Source organism: Haemorhous mexicanus, chromosome 7 (genome assembly GCF_027477595.1).
Source record: "Haemorhous mexicanus isolate bHaeMex1 chromosome 7, bHaeMex1.pri, whole genome shotgun sequence".
NCBI lineage: Eukaryota > Metazoa > Chordata > Aves > Passeriformes > Fringillidae > Haemorhous > Haemorhous mexicanus.
In genome coordinates this window covers 33,038,458-33,057,664 of record NC_082347.1, presented here as the reverse complement: position 1 = coordinate 33,057,664, position 19,207 = coordinate 33,038,458, and the positions used below count along the sequence as shown (strand labels likewise).

General features: G+C 42.6%; 1 protein-coding gene across 1 annotated transcript in view; it reads right to left on the bottom strand.

Moving 5' to 3' along the window:
- Window positions 1-18,810, bottom strand: part of RBM20 (RNA binding motif protein 20) — a 32,075-nt gene extending 13,265 nt beyond the window's left edge. The window contains exons 1-8 of the mRNA XM_059852292.1: window positions 17,614-18,810; window positions 11,202-11,345; window positions 10,152-10,283; window positions 8,177-8,256; window positions 6,684-7,365; window positions 4,699-4,797; window positions 2,613-3,282; window positions 148-267 (exon numbers count right to left, since the gene is read on the bottom strand). Of these exons, the coding sequence (XP_059708275.1) occupies window positions 148-267; window positions 2,613-3,282; window positions 4,699-4,797; window positions 6,684-7,365; window positions 8,177-8,256; window positions 10,152-10,283; window positions 11,202-11,345; window positions 17,614-18,810 (3,124 nt within the window). The remainder of the gene's footprint in view (window positions 1-147; window positions 268-2,612; window positions 3,283-4,698; window positions 4,798-6,683; window positions 7,366-8,176; window positions 8,257-10,151; window positions 10,284-11,201; window positions 11,346-17,613) is intronic.
- Between the last annotated feature and the right edge of the window lie 397 nt (window positions 18,811-19,207).

Below are 19,207 nucleotides of genomic sequence, written 5' to 3'. Positions count from 1 at the left end.
AAGGCTGTTTCTTTCAACAGCTACCCGTCTGCCATATACTCTGTTCCTTCCCTCCCCACATCTGTTCTGAAAAATAAATATAGCAAGTAGCCTTAAAGTGACATCTTGTTGTAAGCCCTGGGTATTGCAGTGGGCGGCCCAACGTACCCAGGGGAATGCTGAGCTCGGTGAAGACGTCCTCTTGTTCCCAGCCTGCTGCAGAGGGCCTTTGTTTAGGCTCTACCTCCGGGTATTCCAGAGATCTCATTTCCAAGTACCTAGAATTTGCTTAACAAATAAATAAATGTATTGAATGAGAACAGTTTATTAAAGAGACGTTTGTAAGCTTCTTGGGAACACTTTCTGGATGGATCTATAAATGAAGTAAAATCAGGAAAAAATGCTTTTCCATTCCAATCAGAGGCCTGTTTGGTGCAACTCCAGCAGCTGTACTATGGTGTGTAGTCACTCTGATTTCTCCCAGGAGACCATTTTTCTATTTCTAATTTAATGCTATGTTTGGAGGGGTTTTGTATTTTAATCTCTATCTAAAGCTATAACATCACACACCTCTGGCAGAAGCATGGCCTGACTGCAGCTTTATAACCACATATATTACTGCATGATCAGTGCTGCAGCGGGGCTGACACAGGGGCTGCTGAGATGGTGGGGGCAGCAGGACCTGATGAATACAATTCTCCAAACCTGCCTTTTGTAGGATCCCTGCAGCATCATTGGCATCTTCTCCCTGGAGCCACTCTTCTCCCATCCTCACTTCTCCAAGGGATGGTACCTGCTTTATGGCTCTCAGCTACTGAAAGATTTTGGTCTCTGAATAGTAGGGATGGGATGGTTGGTCCCTGCTGGCTGACGCTAATTGACACAGCAGTAGATTCAAGATGTGGAAACACTGGATTGATTTGCTGAGGTAGATTTAGCCAGTCAAAAGAACAGATGATGTCCCTTCCCATGATTAGTTTTATTTTAAAATAAGAGGAATTTGCTATCACAGAGCTACAGAAATACAGATAAACTGGTATGATTCCTCTTTTTCAGTCCTTACATCAAAGAACTACCTCACTTGCCCTGACAAAATTTCTATTGCATTGCAAATTTCACCTAAATAAGGGATATATTTTCTTATAAAACAAGCACATTTTGCCCAAACTAAATCCATCCTGTCTTTCAAGTCTGTAGTTCAAAGATCTACAGTTTCTGGCTATGAGAATGAATTTTTCTTCACTTTTAAATATGTCTATTGCACAATGCAAAAGAAAAGAATATAAAATCCTAACTGGTTGACTTTCAAGTTAACTTTAAACCTACCCCAGGATTCCAATACTGCAGCAGAGAACCTGGAAGACCCCCAGTAAGCTGGCAAGCTTAGGCACTCAGGGCCTTTGCAGCAACTAAAGCCCCACTTCAGTTGACTTCTGTGCTTTTGAGCAGGCAGCTGCATTTGTAGAGGGCCTAGAGCCTTGGACTGCAGATCCCAGATAACAAGTCCATGTCAGAAACCTGGGAAGCATGAGAGGCCCTGGAGCTTCCAGGCTCCCTGCTGACAAGTTGGAAGCTGAGATGCTGGAAACACTAGTAAATATGCTCTTGAGACACCCAACTCTTTCATCAGCTGGCTGCCCAGGAAGCCCAGGAGAGCCAACTTTGCCCAGTCCCATGGCAATATTATCTCCAAACATGCAAAGTCTGGCAAGGTGTCTTCAGGCCAATCAGGCAAGTATTAAAAACCAATGAGTTTCAAATCTGTCCTGGAGGAAGAAGTTAGCTCAAAATCAATTGTTCACGTGAAATGTTTCCAGCATTGCACTATCAAAAATCTTCCATCAGCTTCTTTTCAAAAGCCCCTGTCCATCACATGGGCTCTGGCAGCAATTAAAAAAGAGCATTTCTGACCAACATACTCAATGTAGTTTTTCACTTCATCTCACTATGCACAGCCCATTTGCTGAAGTATCATGATAAGGAACTGAACTGACTTTCAGACCTCAAGATCCCTTTTTTCCTGACAGCTAAAATATAAATAGGTAGCTATGATTACATTTATTGACATTATCTCACAGCATATCCTATCAGTTATATTAAAGGCATCATGCAGTAGATAACAGGACATGATAAGGCAAGTCCTGGCAAAAGGCATATATTTGCATGAATAGGGACTGAGAAGTAACAATCTATGCATGATATCCACATTAATAATGCTTCAGTACAGTGTGTAAGAATACCCACCTTGTCCAGGAGCCAGCCAGACATTGCAGATACTTTTCTGTTGACCTTCAGAGACTGTCACTCATTTCATTGACAATTCAAAATAAATTTAGCAAGGCACTGAAAGACTTCAGCTAAACTCATGTGAACCTTGACATGACAATTATAGCAGCTTATGCCTTTCAGAAAGCTTGCAAGCTGCTTATCATATTTCCTTTTCACTATTCATCTAAGAGGCTCTAATGATTTAGTTTGGCCAAAGGCACTGGGGTTCTTTTACTAAGCTGCTCCAAGGACAAGCCTTGATACTATTAACAACACTTATTCTCGTTAGCAATAAATTTCAGTCTACTCTCAGAGAAAACATGCAAGGCTCTCTGCAGGCTGAAGGGAAAAAAAGCAGTAGTTACCCTTGGCCTCTGGACACTCTTGGCTTCCATGTCTTGTTTCTTCACTAGCGTTTTTAATGAGCATTTCCGTAACTTCTCTGCTCTCAGCTTCTTGTGATCCCATCTGTTTGTAATCATCTATAAATGTATCAGGGAGCTGGAGAGTCTCTTCTTTCAGATGAACAGAAGGTATTTGGTGATCTTCAGGCTCTAAACGAGTGTCGGAGCTCTTATCAATTTTTCCTTCCTTCTGCTGGCAATCAGACTCCTTAGCAGATTGGTCTTCTTTCAATTCCTCTGGCTTCTGTTCAGGGTCCAGATTTAGGCTTGATGCTTCAGTTACAGCATCATCATTATCATCATCCTCATCATCTTCCTGACAGCCACTAGAAGCTGCATTGCCCTTTGCTGTTCTGAAGTTTGTTTCTAAAGCTTTATGGGCAAATTTGTCTTTACTTCTTGTTAAGTGGCTGTGATCATTTTTCAGTTCTAACATGGTTGACATACAGGGACACATTTCTGAAGCAGCTTTATTTTTTTGATCAACTGGGACTATTTCTTCAAGCTCAGTTATATCAGGCTCCATAATTAAATCATCTTCTCCCACTTCATCTACTGTGACTAATTCCTCCATGTTAGCAGGATACCAGGTCTCACCTTCTATTTCACTTCCGCTCTCCCAGTCTCGGTCCTGTCACAGATGTAAAACATTTGAGAGATTGGTGATTATAGACAATCACTGTAAAAAGTGGTCCTTGAAACCAGGAAGAACCTTGATATGGCCATGCCTAACTCCTATTGTGTTTTAGTTTCAAAGAGTGATATGCCTTGGTGCTGTGATTTTAAACCTTAGGCACAAAGACAAAAAATCGCTACTGAATTATCACATAAACTTCTCTTTGTGAAGATTCTGTAACTGCCTTGGGGATTGCAGTCTCTTCAATCCCCTGCTTCTTGCTTTTCTGTAAGCAATAGAGCAAGGCACAACGTTTGCAAGGCACCCTTTGTCATGCAATTATGCTACTACGTAGCACAATTGCCCTTCCTCTGCCTCCTTCTCAGTGCAATGAAAATATACTGAACCCCGTTCAAGCCATGGTGGCTTTCACTTTCCTGGACCAGGTCCTTTAAATTCACATGGTGACTGAGAAAACATGGCTTCCTTCTGCAGTCATTTCCCTCCACCAGCAAAATCCCTCTGCCAGGGACTGTGCTGGGAGCCACTGGCCTAAACCTTAGGAAAAAGCAGGTTTACAGCTATACCCCAAGGCACATATCCTGAAATACCTCATACATGCAGTTTCAGACTTACAAGACAGGCACTAACACTGGACTTGAGAAGTTTTAGAATTAAAAGGTATATCTTACATTTAAGGCACACTTGCATCTTAGATTTCAACTCCCAGACTCCTTGTGTACACACAATCTATTAATAATCTGTATTCTCCTCCTGTTTGGCCATTCCCACACTTCCCCTCCTAGAATCCTAAAACAGCATGAAAACTCTGTGAGGTGGCACTGCTCTTGCCAGGAGATCAGTTTTCTGCAGCAACAGATATCAATATCTTCCATATTTGACCATCAACCCATGACCCTACAGAAATGAAGCTGGAGGAATTCCAGGGACATTGCTGTCCCCGATTGCAATGCAGCAGTAGGGGTGCTGTAAAGGCATTATTTAATTAAAACCAGAAACAATCAGGAGACTACTATCTATAGTTCATAAGGCCAATGTTCTAAAAAGTATTCATCATAGTCCCCTCTTTCCCCACTAACTGACCACATCTCCTATTTTTGGGCACGGTTTGTGAAGTTACCCAGTTCACTTGGGCATACATTCCTCACAGCTGCCCCTGCCAAGCGCTATGTATGTGAAGCAATGTACATGAGCAAAGAGTAACTAAAAAAAGAGTTCTGGAGACTTCAGGAAAAGCTGTCCCTTAAAGCAGAGGTCAAGATAAGGCAAGCTAATTTAGACAACCTCCTTCTCTAGCCCCTTTATGTGGTTTTTCATGAGGGGTTAATATTTCATTTGGGAGAACCTTCTACCAAACCTGAGGTTTCAATCATTTTCTCAAAGAAGCTACACCAACAATGTGTCACCAACCTTCTCTTTCCTTGTGTTTTCCAGAATCTCTCCAGATTCTTTTCCTTGTTTATTATCTGAAGGTGAGCTCTTCACTGGAACTTGCTCCTCTTTTTCAAGCTAAAATAAATACATATACACGTATAGCAACACACAGTGGTGCTCTAGTATGTTTCTATTCTGGGTTTAGAGAAGGAAAGTCACTCACAAGGTCACATTCTTTATATCTAAAGTTTATGCAAGTCAACTAGGCTGTGGGAAAAGACCCAACAATAAATTCCATTAGTAGAGCTGTACAAACAAGAATTAAGAAAAAGAATTTTAAACAAAATTAGAGGTGTAATTTATATCACAGAATTGGCTGAAAGACAGGTGGGGGAGAATGTCAATTCATTTAAATTTCCAGCCTCCACTCTTCTGTTCTCTACCCACATTTGTTATGTTGGCTCAGATGTGGTAAGGAGAGCAGCAGTGTTAAACTCTGCAGAAGACCTCAACCATTTTGTTTATTGACACAGGATCAGTTGAAAATGGAAATGGTTGTACAGTTCATACTAGGGAAGAAGAAAACCACAGTACTACCTCGTATTTAGTAAAAGAGGGACAAAGCAAAAGTGACTTCAAAACATACAAAACTAATGCTTCCTTTTAAAATAAATTACTAGCAATAGTCCCCAGAGAGGTGTGTCTTTAGCAAAGCCACTGTAAAACAACTTGGAAAACATGCAGAGGAGTGTGATTTAGGATGCTGTCTGACATTTCTCTCTGACATCTCCTCCCAAGGAACCACACATCATAGTAAAATACCAGCCAAAGGAGAAAGATGATAAAAGGTGGTACAAACATGCTTATCTATGGCATGAGGCAGTGCTGCTGCTGGTTACAGACTAGCGAGTTACAAATCTAGGAAATTCCACCAACTTAGCCCCACAGGAGACGAAGATCAACTGGAAACAACCGACAATGGCCCCGGCAGCACAAAGGCACAAGCAAGAGGTAGAGCCCTGGTCAGCCAAGCACCTCTGCAGCCTCCTGTGCCAACAGACCTGGGGGTGGATGGCAGCAGCTATCCCTGGGGGACTCCAGGGGCAGCAAGATGGCCAAGAGCCAGTAACCAGATCCCCAAGCAGTAGGGATGTGAGTATGGGCTGTACTGAGACGGAGCAAATGAGGCATCTGGATGTGTTCCCCCTCCTACTTCTTCCCAGTGGAGAATCAAACCCACAAACATTGCCACTTTACCACTGGAAGTATTTCTCCAGAGATTGCATAATTTTATAGGTGAGCTGATTCAGTGGTTTCTGTCATGGGAAGAGATTTCTGCCAGAACATTGAAGGGAGTGGTATGAATTATCTCTGCCACAGTTGAGGGTAGGGACACATGATTAATAGAAACAATTGCTCTGTTGAGTTATCCAGAAAGACATGTTTCTCATTAAAAGTTCATTCCCCATTTTAATAGGGGGAATGAATAGGAATGAATAGGAATGAATAGGAATGAATAGGAACCACCTCCCTGTATAAATACTGTGCACCTCTGTAAAGTATCACTTAATTTCCAGATAACTCAATCCTCCTCACTGGCAGCGGAAGCAGGTGATGGATGCAGAAAGAGCAGCTATGGGGAATTCTGCACAGAGTTAGCTGGAGGACAATTGCCTTTTCACACACAACCTGCATGCAAATAGCAGACTGTCACTTGGTTTCATTTTCAGCTGTCTGACTCCATCCCCTCATTTGTAACTCAAAAGTTTTATGCTAGACACAAAATGATAATGTCCATATACCCAACACCACAAGAGTGTAATAGATCTGCATGGTCTAGGCAAAAACACGGACAACATGGCCTCCCAAGACTTCTTCTATGACTACATTCCCTAATTTTATTATGGAAAAACATATCATCTTGCTGGCATCACACCCACAACAAATTCTCTAAGATATTTCAGAAAATGTATTACTTCACCACTTAAACTTCTTACATATACCTTTAGATCTCTATTTACCTCGTTCTCAGGAGGTTTGGTTTCCTTTACATCACTGCCTTCAGCAGTAGCATCTTCTTGGTCTTTTTCAGCTTTCTTCACCTTATTCTTATCACTTTGTTTTTGCCTGGAGCCCTCGGATGATTTGCTGTGCTTCTGTTCAGCTGCATCCTCCCTGGCAGTGTCCTCGCTGTAAGAATGCCTGCGTTCCCTTAACTTTGCCTCTTCCTTTCTCTTAGATCTCCCAGGTAAATCCTGCAGCTGCCTCTGAAACTTGTCAGATTTTGACTTAGAGGATTTTCGATAATAGTCATCTTCCCTGTTCTTGTAGCCAGATAAAGGGTGAAGGGACCCAGGGGAACCAGTCTTTAAGTATTTTTCTCGGTGTCCTCTGCCTCCTTCAAGCCGTTCATCCAAATCAAACTTGTCCAGTTGTCGGGAATAATGTTTCCTCTCGTGTACCCACGTGTCAGTCCTGTCCCTCTTCTCGTCCCCATTCTCTCGCCATTCTCTGCTATCTCTTTCCTCTTCCCGTCGAGAATAGGGGGACTGATCCCATGCGTCTCTCCCATTTCCCCAGTCGGTCCTGCTGGTCCCCAGCGGGCTGTGTGGTGAACTGCAGGAAGTGAAGCTGGGCGTGTGGGACCGAGGTGACAGCGAGCGGCTTATGGGGCTGCGGGAGCGGGGCCTCTCAGTGCCGTACCTGCTGCAGGGGGAAAAGGCAGCTACTGTAACTGGCTGACCCACTGCTGCCTACCAATTCTTGTACACTGGAAGCTCATGGGGACTGCCCCGGGGACTGCGAACCTGAGACCCCAGGCCTTTCACAGACATGCACTGCACAGCTGCAAACAGTGAACAGGAGAAAAGGCAGTGTCATAGCCACAGAGCTTAACTAAATCCCCACAGAACTGTCAAGAATATATTCATTCATTCTTAAAAGCATCTCATAGGGGTTTAGCATTAAAAGCTTATAATATGTTAATACCTTTACAATGACCCTAATGTGTATACCCATAATACTCACTCAGATAGGGCATCTCTGACACAAAAGTGACAAAGGCCACCTGTTTAAAAGAGATGCTTTAGGACTGTGATTCCTCTCCAGTTTTGCTGAAAGTTCCAGAAGTCAGAGAGATCAGAAATGTACCCAAATACATTTTAATCTGAACTACCTCCTTCCCACTTGGTCTCAAAGCATCCCCAGCCTTTATGCTTTTCAGTCAACAGGGAGGAGAGTGGAACAGTTTCATTTTTATGCTCTTCACATGCCAGACATACTTTCTGAGACATAATCAGTAGGAAAGAATTATTTTCATAACATGCACAGTTTCAATTGGATCTCATTATACAGGCCCTGTACCAACTACTGAACTATATAAAAATATACACTATTTTATAAATGAAATCCCAATTAGGAAAACAAATTAAATACAAGAGAGAAGCACATAGATAATGCTCCATCTACCTGTAGATTTATAGATTTCCAATTCCAAACTTTGGAGAAACTTTACCTGTCCACTTCACGCAGCAAGTCCCTCTCCCTCTGTGAGTGGATGTCCTGGATTATAGCAGCCACATTCTTACCTGGTTTCTAATAAAAAAAAAGGACACTGTTTAGCACGCTGCTCTACTCTCCAAGCTGATACAGGTGATTTGTCCTTCAAGAAACAGTATCCATGCTTTATTCAATTATACTAGGATTAGAAATACTTGGTTTCAGTGTTGTGGTTACACTCGCGTTTGCAGTTGCCTTCTCAACAGCACGATCAAAGCAGTAAAATGATACAAACAGAAAATTTGCTCCATTACGTTGTAGCAGTCTCTCCTCATATCTGCCTGCTTGAACAGGCTCTGAAAACTAGCTTGTTTTCAAACCTTGTTACACAATCACTACAGAGCATTTTCTAGGAATTGGATCGGAGAGGAAACAAACCAGACTATTTTTCTGATACAGAATCAAATATGTATAGCAGCCTATCTCTGATCCTCTAGGTATGAACTGCCTTCTTTTAATCTCAGAGTTATTCATTCTGCAGTATAGCTCTAAAGGACTATGTTTAGACAAGGAGAGCTTCAGACAAGCTAAATGCAAGATGTATCCTGGGGTGTTGATTACTCTGAGGTAGGATGCCCTACACAGGCTGGAGTGCTCGCAATTGCTCAAACACTTGGAGCACACACAGAGGAGCAACATAATTGTGCAGGAAGTCAGCAGTTTGTAGCAGTATATGCTAGCTCATGCATATTTCCCTCTTTATATTTTTATTTGCTTTCTTTTTTTGCAAAGCAAAAGAATTCTATGATGTGAAAAGCTGCCATTGAAAAGCAGAAAAATCTTTCTGTAATCTGGCAAACTATCACATTCTCCTGTGTAACTCCTGCCTCTCTGTCAAGATGCACAATCTCCACCACCTAACATTTGAACCCCTCCCTGTACCACATTAGGAAAGTCTGCCCTGATTTATGAACTTTTGGCAACTCATTTTAAGTCTCCTTAAGCTAGTATAAACATACAGGAGAGAAAGAGGCTTTCCCAAAGATCAAGCCAAACCATCCGAGTTCCTTCATTTTTTTTCCCCAAGGCTCATAAAGGGACTCTTAACATTAAATTGGAACATTACAGAGCTGTTCTACAAAATAGCTTTGTGCTGTGTTAGGTAATACAATATGGAGCTCTTAAGCTCTGCATTGCCAGTTCTGGTCCAAGTCACCATGAAATAAAATTACTCTCTTAGCATTACATGGCAGTATATAAGACTCTATAAATACTTTCACAAGAGCAGCGATCTCTGGATGTCACTCAAGTGCCCAGAACAGAAGTGTCACCCACTCTACAGAAAGTCTAAAGAATATTGCTCTGGTTTGACTCTATGTTAAAAGAAAAAAACCAACCAACCAACCAACCAAACAAACAAACAAAAACAACAAAAAACCCCCAAAACCAACAACAACAAAAAAACCAACCAAACAACAAAAAAACCCCACTTGCTCTATAACTTAGATCATTCACAAGAAATAAAAAGAAATCAGTATTCTGTTTAGTCCTGTTACCATTGCTTGGTGTCAAGACTGCTATGGCTCAAGCATGGAAGCAGTGAAAAAGGCATTGTTCTGGGCTTAATGCCTGACTAAAAGCACAGAACTATCTTATTTTTGCTGACATGTTGTATCTTACACATGGCTGAGTTTTAGACATCTGTTAGACCAAGCAATGTAGGGAGCCTGCTCACAAGGAAGCTCAGAAGGGATTTTTGAAAGAATGATATGAAAGGATAATAGAAAATGGGGTCTCTTCCAAGAGATACAATGTAAAATAAGAGCCAGTGTAAAAGATCAATAATATACATTCCTTAATTTATATATATTTATTTTTCCATCATATTAAAGCATTAATTAGAAAGGAGTAATCAGCAAGAATCTTTTAAAATGTATTCTCCAGATGTGCCATGGAAACTCATATAATTTGATCAAGAATGACCATCTTACCTTCAGCTGTAATTCCTTGTATCTTTTAGACATTCTAATAAGTAACTTGTCATCATTTATCATGGCAGGTTTTTCTTTGTAGTACTGTACCATGGCTTGGGCTGCTTCACTGTAAGCCATTTCCAGAAAGGCCTAGCACAAATGGAGAGAACTTTACAATCTATTACATAATTAAGAATACAAAGTAAAAGAGAGAAAAGGCAGCACAGTAAATTTTCTCTGGATGCTTCTCACGCAAAATGTCTTGATAGTACAAAATTGGGTAGCTTTCCAGGCCTGAAGCTGAAATGATAATACTCAGTCCATTTCTCATTCTTTCTTTAACTGCAAATAATGGTTTCAAACCAGCTATTAAAGCCAATATGTCACCTTAGAAGGTGGTTCAGTCAAAAACTAAATGACTGGTATCTAATCTTCCTTGACTGGCAGTGTTCCAGGCCAGGCTGGATGGGACTCTGAGCAACCTGTTCCAGTGGAAAGTGTCCCCCTGCCCATGGCAGGGGGTTAGAACTAGATGGTCTTTAAGGTCCCTTCCAACCCAAATCATTCTATGATTCTGTGATTTTTACACATTATAATCTCAAACATTTTCCACTAGCATGGATTCTACATCCACCCATTTTGTCTGCTGCAGGAATGTGAGAGAAGATATTATATTCTTACCAGCTTACACCACTGGTACACTTAAAATACTTAGGGTATACTTAAGCTACTATAAAGAACAAGAGAAGTCTGAAAGTAATGCTAACAAATGGCTGAGAGAAGGCAGGAAGTAATTAACTTTTTAAAAAAAAATTAGTAAAAGTGCAGTTTCACAACACTTTTTCAATGAGATTGCCAGGATTTTTAAACAAGAACTTGTTTAGATGTGGTCATGTTTACAGCCTCATCTAATTCAGTGACCACCAACTTTTTTTTCACGTTGAGAACAGGTTCCATATATTTAAGTTTTTATTACTAAATAAGAGGTTTTCCCCCAAAGACTTTGTCTTCATGTTTATGTCTTCATGCCAACAGATGTCAACACTGGTAACTCCAAATGTACAGTACCTGATTGGTAGATTTCATGAGGATATAGTTGGTGACCTTTCCAAATGGGAGGCCCAGGTTAATGACATCATTCTCTGTGCAGCTTCCCTCGGGGAGGTTGCAAATGTGAACAACTCGACCCAACGTAGATTTCCTCTGGGGAAACTGGGGGAAAAAAATCCAACTCAAACCAATGTTTTTATGTTACATTTTACATTTCCGCAAAAAAATTAAATGCTCTGCTCACCTGCTATTAAGAAAAGATAATCTTTAAAACTTGCATTTTACAATCCTGGTTTAGAAGTACAAATGGAAATGAAAATGTTTAGCTGCAGTGCAATGGAGTCTCCATCCTTGGACTTTGCAAAGTCCAGAGAGGATTTCTAGAAGGGAGACTGTCCTTCAAACAGGATCAACAATACTCCTGCAAAAACTAACTGCTCACTGCAGTCCTTGCTGAATTAATGGATATTGGAAATCAGTTTATGTGACTCCATGGATGCTCAGGATAGCAGGGACTAAATTTAAATCCTTCTTCATGGAACAGAATGGGCCTGGGGTAAAAGTGATCCCACTTGACTTGTGAGAGGACACACAGCTGAACCTGAGGTTAGAAAACCTGCTACTCTTCCCTCTCACTGCAACAACAAACAGGAAGAAGGACTTCCCCCTGGGGGCACAGTGAGCAGTGGACATGCAGAGAGGCAGAGCTCCCAAACTGGGCTGGCTCAGGCACAGAGCACTGGAGTGGTGATCACTTCCCAAGGGTGGAAGTCTATTTTGGAGTGCTGGGGCAGTTCCGAAAGAGCTGCCCGTCTCCTTGGCATGGGAAGCAGGCTCTACACTCCCTGTGCAAAAGGCATCAAGGGTACAGCCAGAGAGAATGTTAATTTACCATAGCTAATGACAAGCAAAACGTCACTCACACAGGATTAAATCTTTCCAGACTACCTCCATGTTTATGACCTCTGCACTAGGATTTTACTGAAGAAGTAACTCTACCTTCAGTTAAAATTGTGCCATTCAAGGGAAGATGCAAATCATGTAATCTTGTGGGATCATGTTCACCAGAGCCATCACAAATGTTTGGCTTGTCAGCAAGTTCACAAGTTACAGAGCTAATGTTATCTTATTTACACCTCCATCCTGTTGCCTTCCCTCCACACTTCACCACTCAACCATTTCTGTATTTTTGCTGCACTAGAACCCTGCATTACACAGTGATCTACTACTGAGCTTGCATCTCACAGAGCCCACTCAGTTGCATAAGGTAAGTCAAAGAAATGCAAAAGTCCAGAAGTATGTTATTTTTCTGCCAGAATAAAAACCTAAGACCTGATCCTGAAAAAAAGATGAAGCAATTCAACTCCAGTTGAACAGAAAAGGTAGTGATGTCTGCACCCATCTGGCAAGGCAGCATGTAGCACAGAATAGAAGAACACCACCACAGCTAGAGGAAAAGGAAAGATCAAATGCAGTCCCAGTGTAAGAACACCCCAGGTCACCAGTCACCTTCTTTTGTTTGTTTTGTTAGCTCTCTTAAAAGATGGTATGTAAGAGTCTATTGGACTAGAAAGGCTCAGCTCTTCAGTGCCTTGGCTCCAGAGCCCACGTTCCCACACACAGCCCTCAGTACATTAAATCAAAAAACTGCAAGACATTGCCACTTCCCCACAATTGTCAATGGCTTAAATGAAAATGCTATGCCATGAACCTGCTGTAGTTCTTGATTAAGATTGCCACTTCCCCACAATTGTCAATGGCTTAAATTAAAATGCTATGCCATGAACCTGCTGTAGTTCTTGATTAAGAAGTGGTCACATACTCATGCCAGAAATCAACAGGCTGTACCAAGCAATAATGTTGTCAGCTGATTGCAGTTAAACTGGATCCATTCATTAAACAGAGCTGTAAATCATGGCCAGAAAAGGAATATACACCTTCCCTATTTACTATCAGGAAGTTAGAGGAGCTGTTGCATGCCAGGTGTTGAATGTAATTTTCAGTAAGACTCAAAGTTAACTTTCTTGGCAACCAATGTCTGCCAGGGGTTACCAATGCAGCTGCAAGCCTATTAAAAAAAAAAAAAAAAAATCTAAAAAAAATTATGTACAACAGCAAAATGTACCTCATATTATTTACAATATTATTTCACCCATCCAATTTGGTGATTTTTTATTACAGCTGCTTTCTTACATTTGTTGTTGTTGCTTCTTGCTTTTCAAATTTTTTTATCCCCTTCTCAAGCTTCTCAGGAAATTTTTTCTAAAGATAGTAAGAAACTGCCAACCTCATCCCTCCAGTGCTAATGGCTCACCATGCCCAAGTGAAGACTGGTAGCACTTGCCTTTTACAGAGGGATAGAGTTATTTGCAGATGGACAGCACAGAGCAAGCTCTTCCAGAAATCTGAACACTTTGTTTATGATTACATGCAGGGTCAAGTGTAATCTCCTACTGCTCAGTTAAATGGCAGCAGCTTAGCTGAAAGTGAATACTACCGTGCAAAGGTGTAATAAATTATAAGCCACCTGGGTTGCAGAGTGAATGACAGCTGGCAAACTCAGTCTTAACACCTCTAATATAGCTCCCTGTTCATCCAATAGGCTTCTGAAGAAAAAAGGGATTTGCAGCATCAAGGAAAATCAAAGTTATTGTTTCTTTTATGTCTCAAAATACTGCAGGTCATTCAGAAGAGGACTTCTTCAGGCAGCTTAAATGATAAATAGTGACAGATTCTAAAGAGAAATGACACTGGTATTAGCAGTGATTTCATTTGTTGTGAAGTTGACAGACATGATGAAAAGGAACATTCCTCTGCACCCACTACTAGTCCACCTCTGACCTTGGAGGCAGCTGTCATGAGCAGCTCTGCTCTTTGCGGGCCTGCACTCACAGTGGCTGTGACAGGCAGAAGCTGAAACCCCTTCAAATAACCTCTTGCACAGTAAAACTGCACTGTAGAAAATTGGCTGGATTAAGGAAATCTGGGTGAACTTTCTGCAAGCAGTGCCTGATGTGAACTGGAGTGCCACAGGGACACAACTCAGCCTGGCTTTTCAGAGTGTCTGAGACCACATCAGGAGAGATATATACATAAAAGTTAACAAGGTGAAAAGTTGAACCCCTGGATTACTGCTGCTATTCCATGAACGCCCTAACATAAGTCTTTGGTGTGTCCAGCTCTAGTTGTAACTTTCTGATATGTGATGAGTTTCATTTTAACCCTAACAGCTTTGTATTTTCATTATGAATATGGTTTGCTTTTATTTGCCTTTTTTTTCTCTTTTAAAATGTTCCTGCTTTGTCAGTGTAAGAACTCCTTTTAATGTTGGTTCTTTTTTCTGCCATTTTTTGACTACAGAGCTAGGAATTCAAGTGTGCATTAGAGCGATATAAAACTGGGTACCTGTGTTGAATGCAGGGCAGGGACTAATAAACCTAAACCATGGAAGGCTCCACATCAAAACAAACTTGCTGAAAGGCTACCAGTGACAGCAGAGGATATAGATACTACACTAAAATAAACTAAGGAAAAGCTAATCCAGAAAAGCTGATCTGGGACCTCCAGGAGAGTAACAGTGAAGCTGCAGCCACTGTCTTTGCCACTGTTGCTACCTGGGAGAAGGACCTCAGTGTGAGAGAGGCAGAGAGCAATTGCTACAAATAACCAGAAAGATAGAAGGTTGCTTGGTGGCTCAATATTGAAGGTAACTCAAAATTAATCCAAATCTTCATTCTAAACTTAAGCTGACCTTCAAAAAGATTCAGATATGGGGGGAAAAAGTCAATGGAAAACACACACAAATCTGTTAACCCACTTCCCCAAATAACTCTGACAAGCAAACAACTGTTAGCACTGGAAAAAACAAAGCAAAACAAAAACTACAACCAAGTTCATATTTGGTCAAAATCAGAAGCATAAAAGAACTGCAGAGAAGTTGAAATAACAGAGTAAATACTGACTACTGTCTAAAAGAAAGCCTTCAGGGTTTTAATTCCAGTAAGCAGAAGTGGCTTCTACAACAATCTTCTACAAGAAACATAGACATCAATTTGCTTAGGTACTCACTCTTACCCCTGATGGAGGAGAAGAAAATGTAGGACCTGGCTGGCCAAAGGATCTTGTTGGTGTAGTGATAAAAGATGCGCCAACATTTGGTGGATAATCTAAATAATGGATTACACACACACATTTCATTAAAATCTTGGCTCATATTAATTGCATTAATGTGCTCAGTAAGCAATGCCCCATTTACATAGTAAATAATTTCATAGTCTCTACACCAAATTATACACTGTTTTGTTGTAGTATGAAAACAAGTTATTGTTTGAAAGAAAAATAAATTCATATTTTAAAGGGTACAGTACTGGCTTTCAATTTTTTTGTACTCAACTTCTCAAAATTTTTCCTTGGAAACTTTTATCACATTTCATTTTAAAAACGCAGTTCTCCTCAGAGACTGATTTCCCTTTCAATTAAAAGAAGTGTTTTTAACTACTGCACATACAATCATTCACCTTCAATACTGGATGGATTGAAAACTGCTGCATTATTGGGCGATAAATGCAATGTTCCATCTGCTGAGCTTAACATACACCGGATACCAGTGCTGGAAAAGAAAGAAAAGAACTTTAGGGACATGCATGATGTACCAAAAATATTAAAGCTTCATTGTTAGGCAATAAATTCCCAATGGAAAACCACTGAAGTAAGGGATACTCTGTTAGCAATGCAGTTTGAAGAATTCACTTTAAAATAATACTTACTTATCTGAAAAAGCCATACATTTTTGAATGTGAAGACTTCCCTTAATGTGCTGATCCCAGTCCTATGTTAAAACAAAGAGATGATGAACACAGGAAAAATTCTGAGACAAATTTACAAAAGATTATTCTTCCATTCAGTTTTCCTTATTCTAAAAACAATACTGAGATGCTGAAGAAACCATGTGATGTCAGAGCCAAGCATTTACTGATTCATTACTTGAATGTTAAACTATCAATTATTTTACAAAAGGAAACCTTCTCTGTATTAGCTTTTAAATTCAGGGTATTTCTAGTAATGAAGTTATTTCACTCTTGCTGAAGACCTCATCCTGCAAGGTGCTAAGCACCCTCAATTCCTGCAATGTCTATAAAGAACGTGTTCAGTATTCAAGGCAGCCAGGACAGTGCTTATTATTTCACTAGATTGGCAACATTTGTCAAAGTACACTTAGCTATTTACATTTCTATGATTCAATTGAGGCAGGGCATTAAATACCAACTAACAGATCTGAAACTCACTGCTATGGCATTCCCCCTGCACTTTTTAAGTGTTTAATGAAAAAAAGAAATGCCCAGCATGCCCAAGACAGGGTCTGCTTCAGCCCAGCCCCACAAGCTGCAGTAACCAAAGCAAAACTTTTTGCAAGCAGTTGCTAATAGAATAAAAGGTAAACATGAGAGCAATTATGTTCAAATATCCCAAATCCCCAGGGTGTGGAGGGATCAGGTACTATTTAATCTGCTGGCCATTTTCCTTCTTACATACACATTGTTATATCTTTATTGTCAGGCCACCATCAGCATGAGAACACATGCCTTTGTGGTTAGCTGCTGGTCCTGTGATGTGACAGAAAAGGTCATAAGGACTTGTAGAGCAGGGCTCACCAGGAGGCCAGAACAACCATGGATGGCTGTGGGGTTCAGAGGGCCACTTAAGTGGCCTTCTCCAGACGTGACCTAAATAACGTGACCTACAACACGCTGCCTGGGAAACTGGGAAGCCGTTTCTTGAGGGTGAGGTTGAATTTGGAGCTCCCTTGGCAGTATGAATAGAAAAGTGAGAGAGAACACAGTCTGTACCACATGAGCTGAGCAGCTTCTTGCTTTCAGGTCAAAGTCCCTGGGGACCTTGAGACCTAAATTTTCTTGTGAGACACAAGGAAGAAAAATTTCTTACAGAGGAATTGTTAAAGTAAGTTTACCCAAAAAATGCACCAGTTTGTTTAAGCAAGCTGCTTCCATGAGGCTGTGTTAGGGGGAAGCCTTTGGGATCAGAAAAAAAGAAGCAGATGAAACTACGGATGTGGGGTTGCAACACTGGCTTGAGTATTGGGTGATCAGCTTCAAGCTCCTCCCCGCCTCGCTCCGGGCCCATGAGGTGAGCTAGGACCTCAGCTCAGACCTCACGTTCCTCACTTCAGTGCTGTAATCTCACTGTCTTTCACGGCGCACGTGGAACAAAACTGGATCTCGAAGCCCCAGTAACTGCCATGAAACAGATGTACCATGCCCTCAGCAAAACTTTCGTTTCTGGGTCTCTCAGGGCACCTCTGTGGTGATGGACACTGGCAGTGAGGGGTGGTGGGAGCTGGTGGCCAGATCAGTCACCTGACAGCCTGTTCAAGGGTATGAACCGTGCCCAGGGACACCCTCAAACCACTCACCTTCAGATCGAAGATCTTCTTGTCGCACAGGGCACAGATGTGGGGGAAGTGGAGAGGGGCCACGCCGCGGAGGTCGCCAAGCTGGTGCGGCGGCAGGGAGCGGGTGGGCAGTTCGGGCGTGCCGCCACTGCGCTCCTCCTTCTGCCTCATGCGAGGGCTGCCGAAGCTCTGCGCGCTGTGGTTGAGGCGGCCGAAGGCGGGGGGGGCGGCCGTGCTGAACTTTGTGTCAGGTGTCGGCTCTTCGGGGTTGTACAGCTCGTTTCTTATTTCATACTGCTGCTGACTCGCTGACGGCCACAGGCTGTCGCCGGGCATGAGGTCAGACTTGTTTTGGCTGGGGAAATTAGGGATATTTTCCCACTGGTTGCTTGTACTGCTGCCATGCAAGACAGGGCCGGGATCTCCTTTCGGATGGGAGCCCGTGTGTGGGTCGCTGGGGAAGGCCCGTGCTGCACCGTGCTGTGCTGCTGCCCCGTAGGACTCCTTGGGAAACGTCGCTGCCGCCTCGTGCTGCAGCTGGCCGGGAGCCCCAAAGTGACTCTCGTAGCGCGGCCCTGCTGTTGGGGTGGCAGTGTGGCTGCCACCAGCAAGGAAGCCGTGCTGGCTGGACTGTTCCCCCTCTGAGGCGAACACCTGAGAAGTGGCAGTGACAGCGTTTTGCTTGCTGTACTCATAAAAGCCCCCTGCAGCAGTAGATGTGGAAGCACCTGCCTTGTTGAGACCCACCACCACGGGTTGCTGGCCAGAGGTCGGAGCCATGACACTTCCAAAGGGATTCATGACAATTGCGTTGGGCGCCTGGGCCTGGACGGCTCCCAGACCTCCCCCTGGGGCAGCTAAGGCCGGGCTCTGGCCAGGAAAGGCAATGCCACCAGAGGGGAACCTCGAGCCAGCGATGCCTGGCCCCTGGGGTGGGCCTGCAGCGTGGCCCTGCGGGGCGCTCATCACCGTGGGGTGCCTCAGCTGGTTGAAGAGTGGCTGCGACATGGCCACTTTGGAGAGCACCTGGTTGAGGACAGTGGCAGCAGCTGGGTTGTTGGTGACGGCAGTCTGAGCCAACTTCAGCCTGTGGAGCGTGAGCTGTGCCTGGAGCTGCGCCAGCTGCAGGCTCGCCGGCGAGGGGAGCAGGGGGCTCGGGGCGCCAACAGAGAATGGACTCTTCTCCAGGAGCTTGGCAGCGCTGCAAAGGATCAGCATCTGGGTTAGCCAAATTCACCCCATGCCTACCTACACCCACCTCCTGTTCAAACCCAGCATGGGATACACAGCTGCTGCCAAAGGTTTGGTGTATCCAAACTCAGGGAAAGCAAAGGCCATACAGGCCCTCCCACACCATCCCCAAATCAGCAATTTTCCCCTTTTTCTGCACATCATGCAACCTCCAGTTTCCCTGCTGAGACATCACTAATCCTGGCTGATTTTGTGATACCATAATTATTTCCTTTTCCTACAAAGCAGACAGATGTGAAGAAGAGGACATCAAACAGAATTTTAAAGCCAGCCCCACAGGTATTTCCCACCTAGCACATCTAGCTATATAAAGAGAAAATATTCCACATGCATTTATTTTGTTTACAGTCCTTGTGTTATTAAT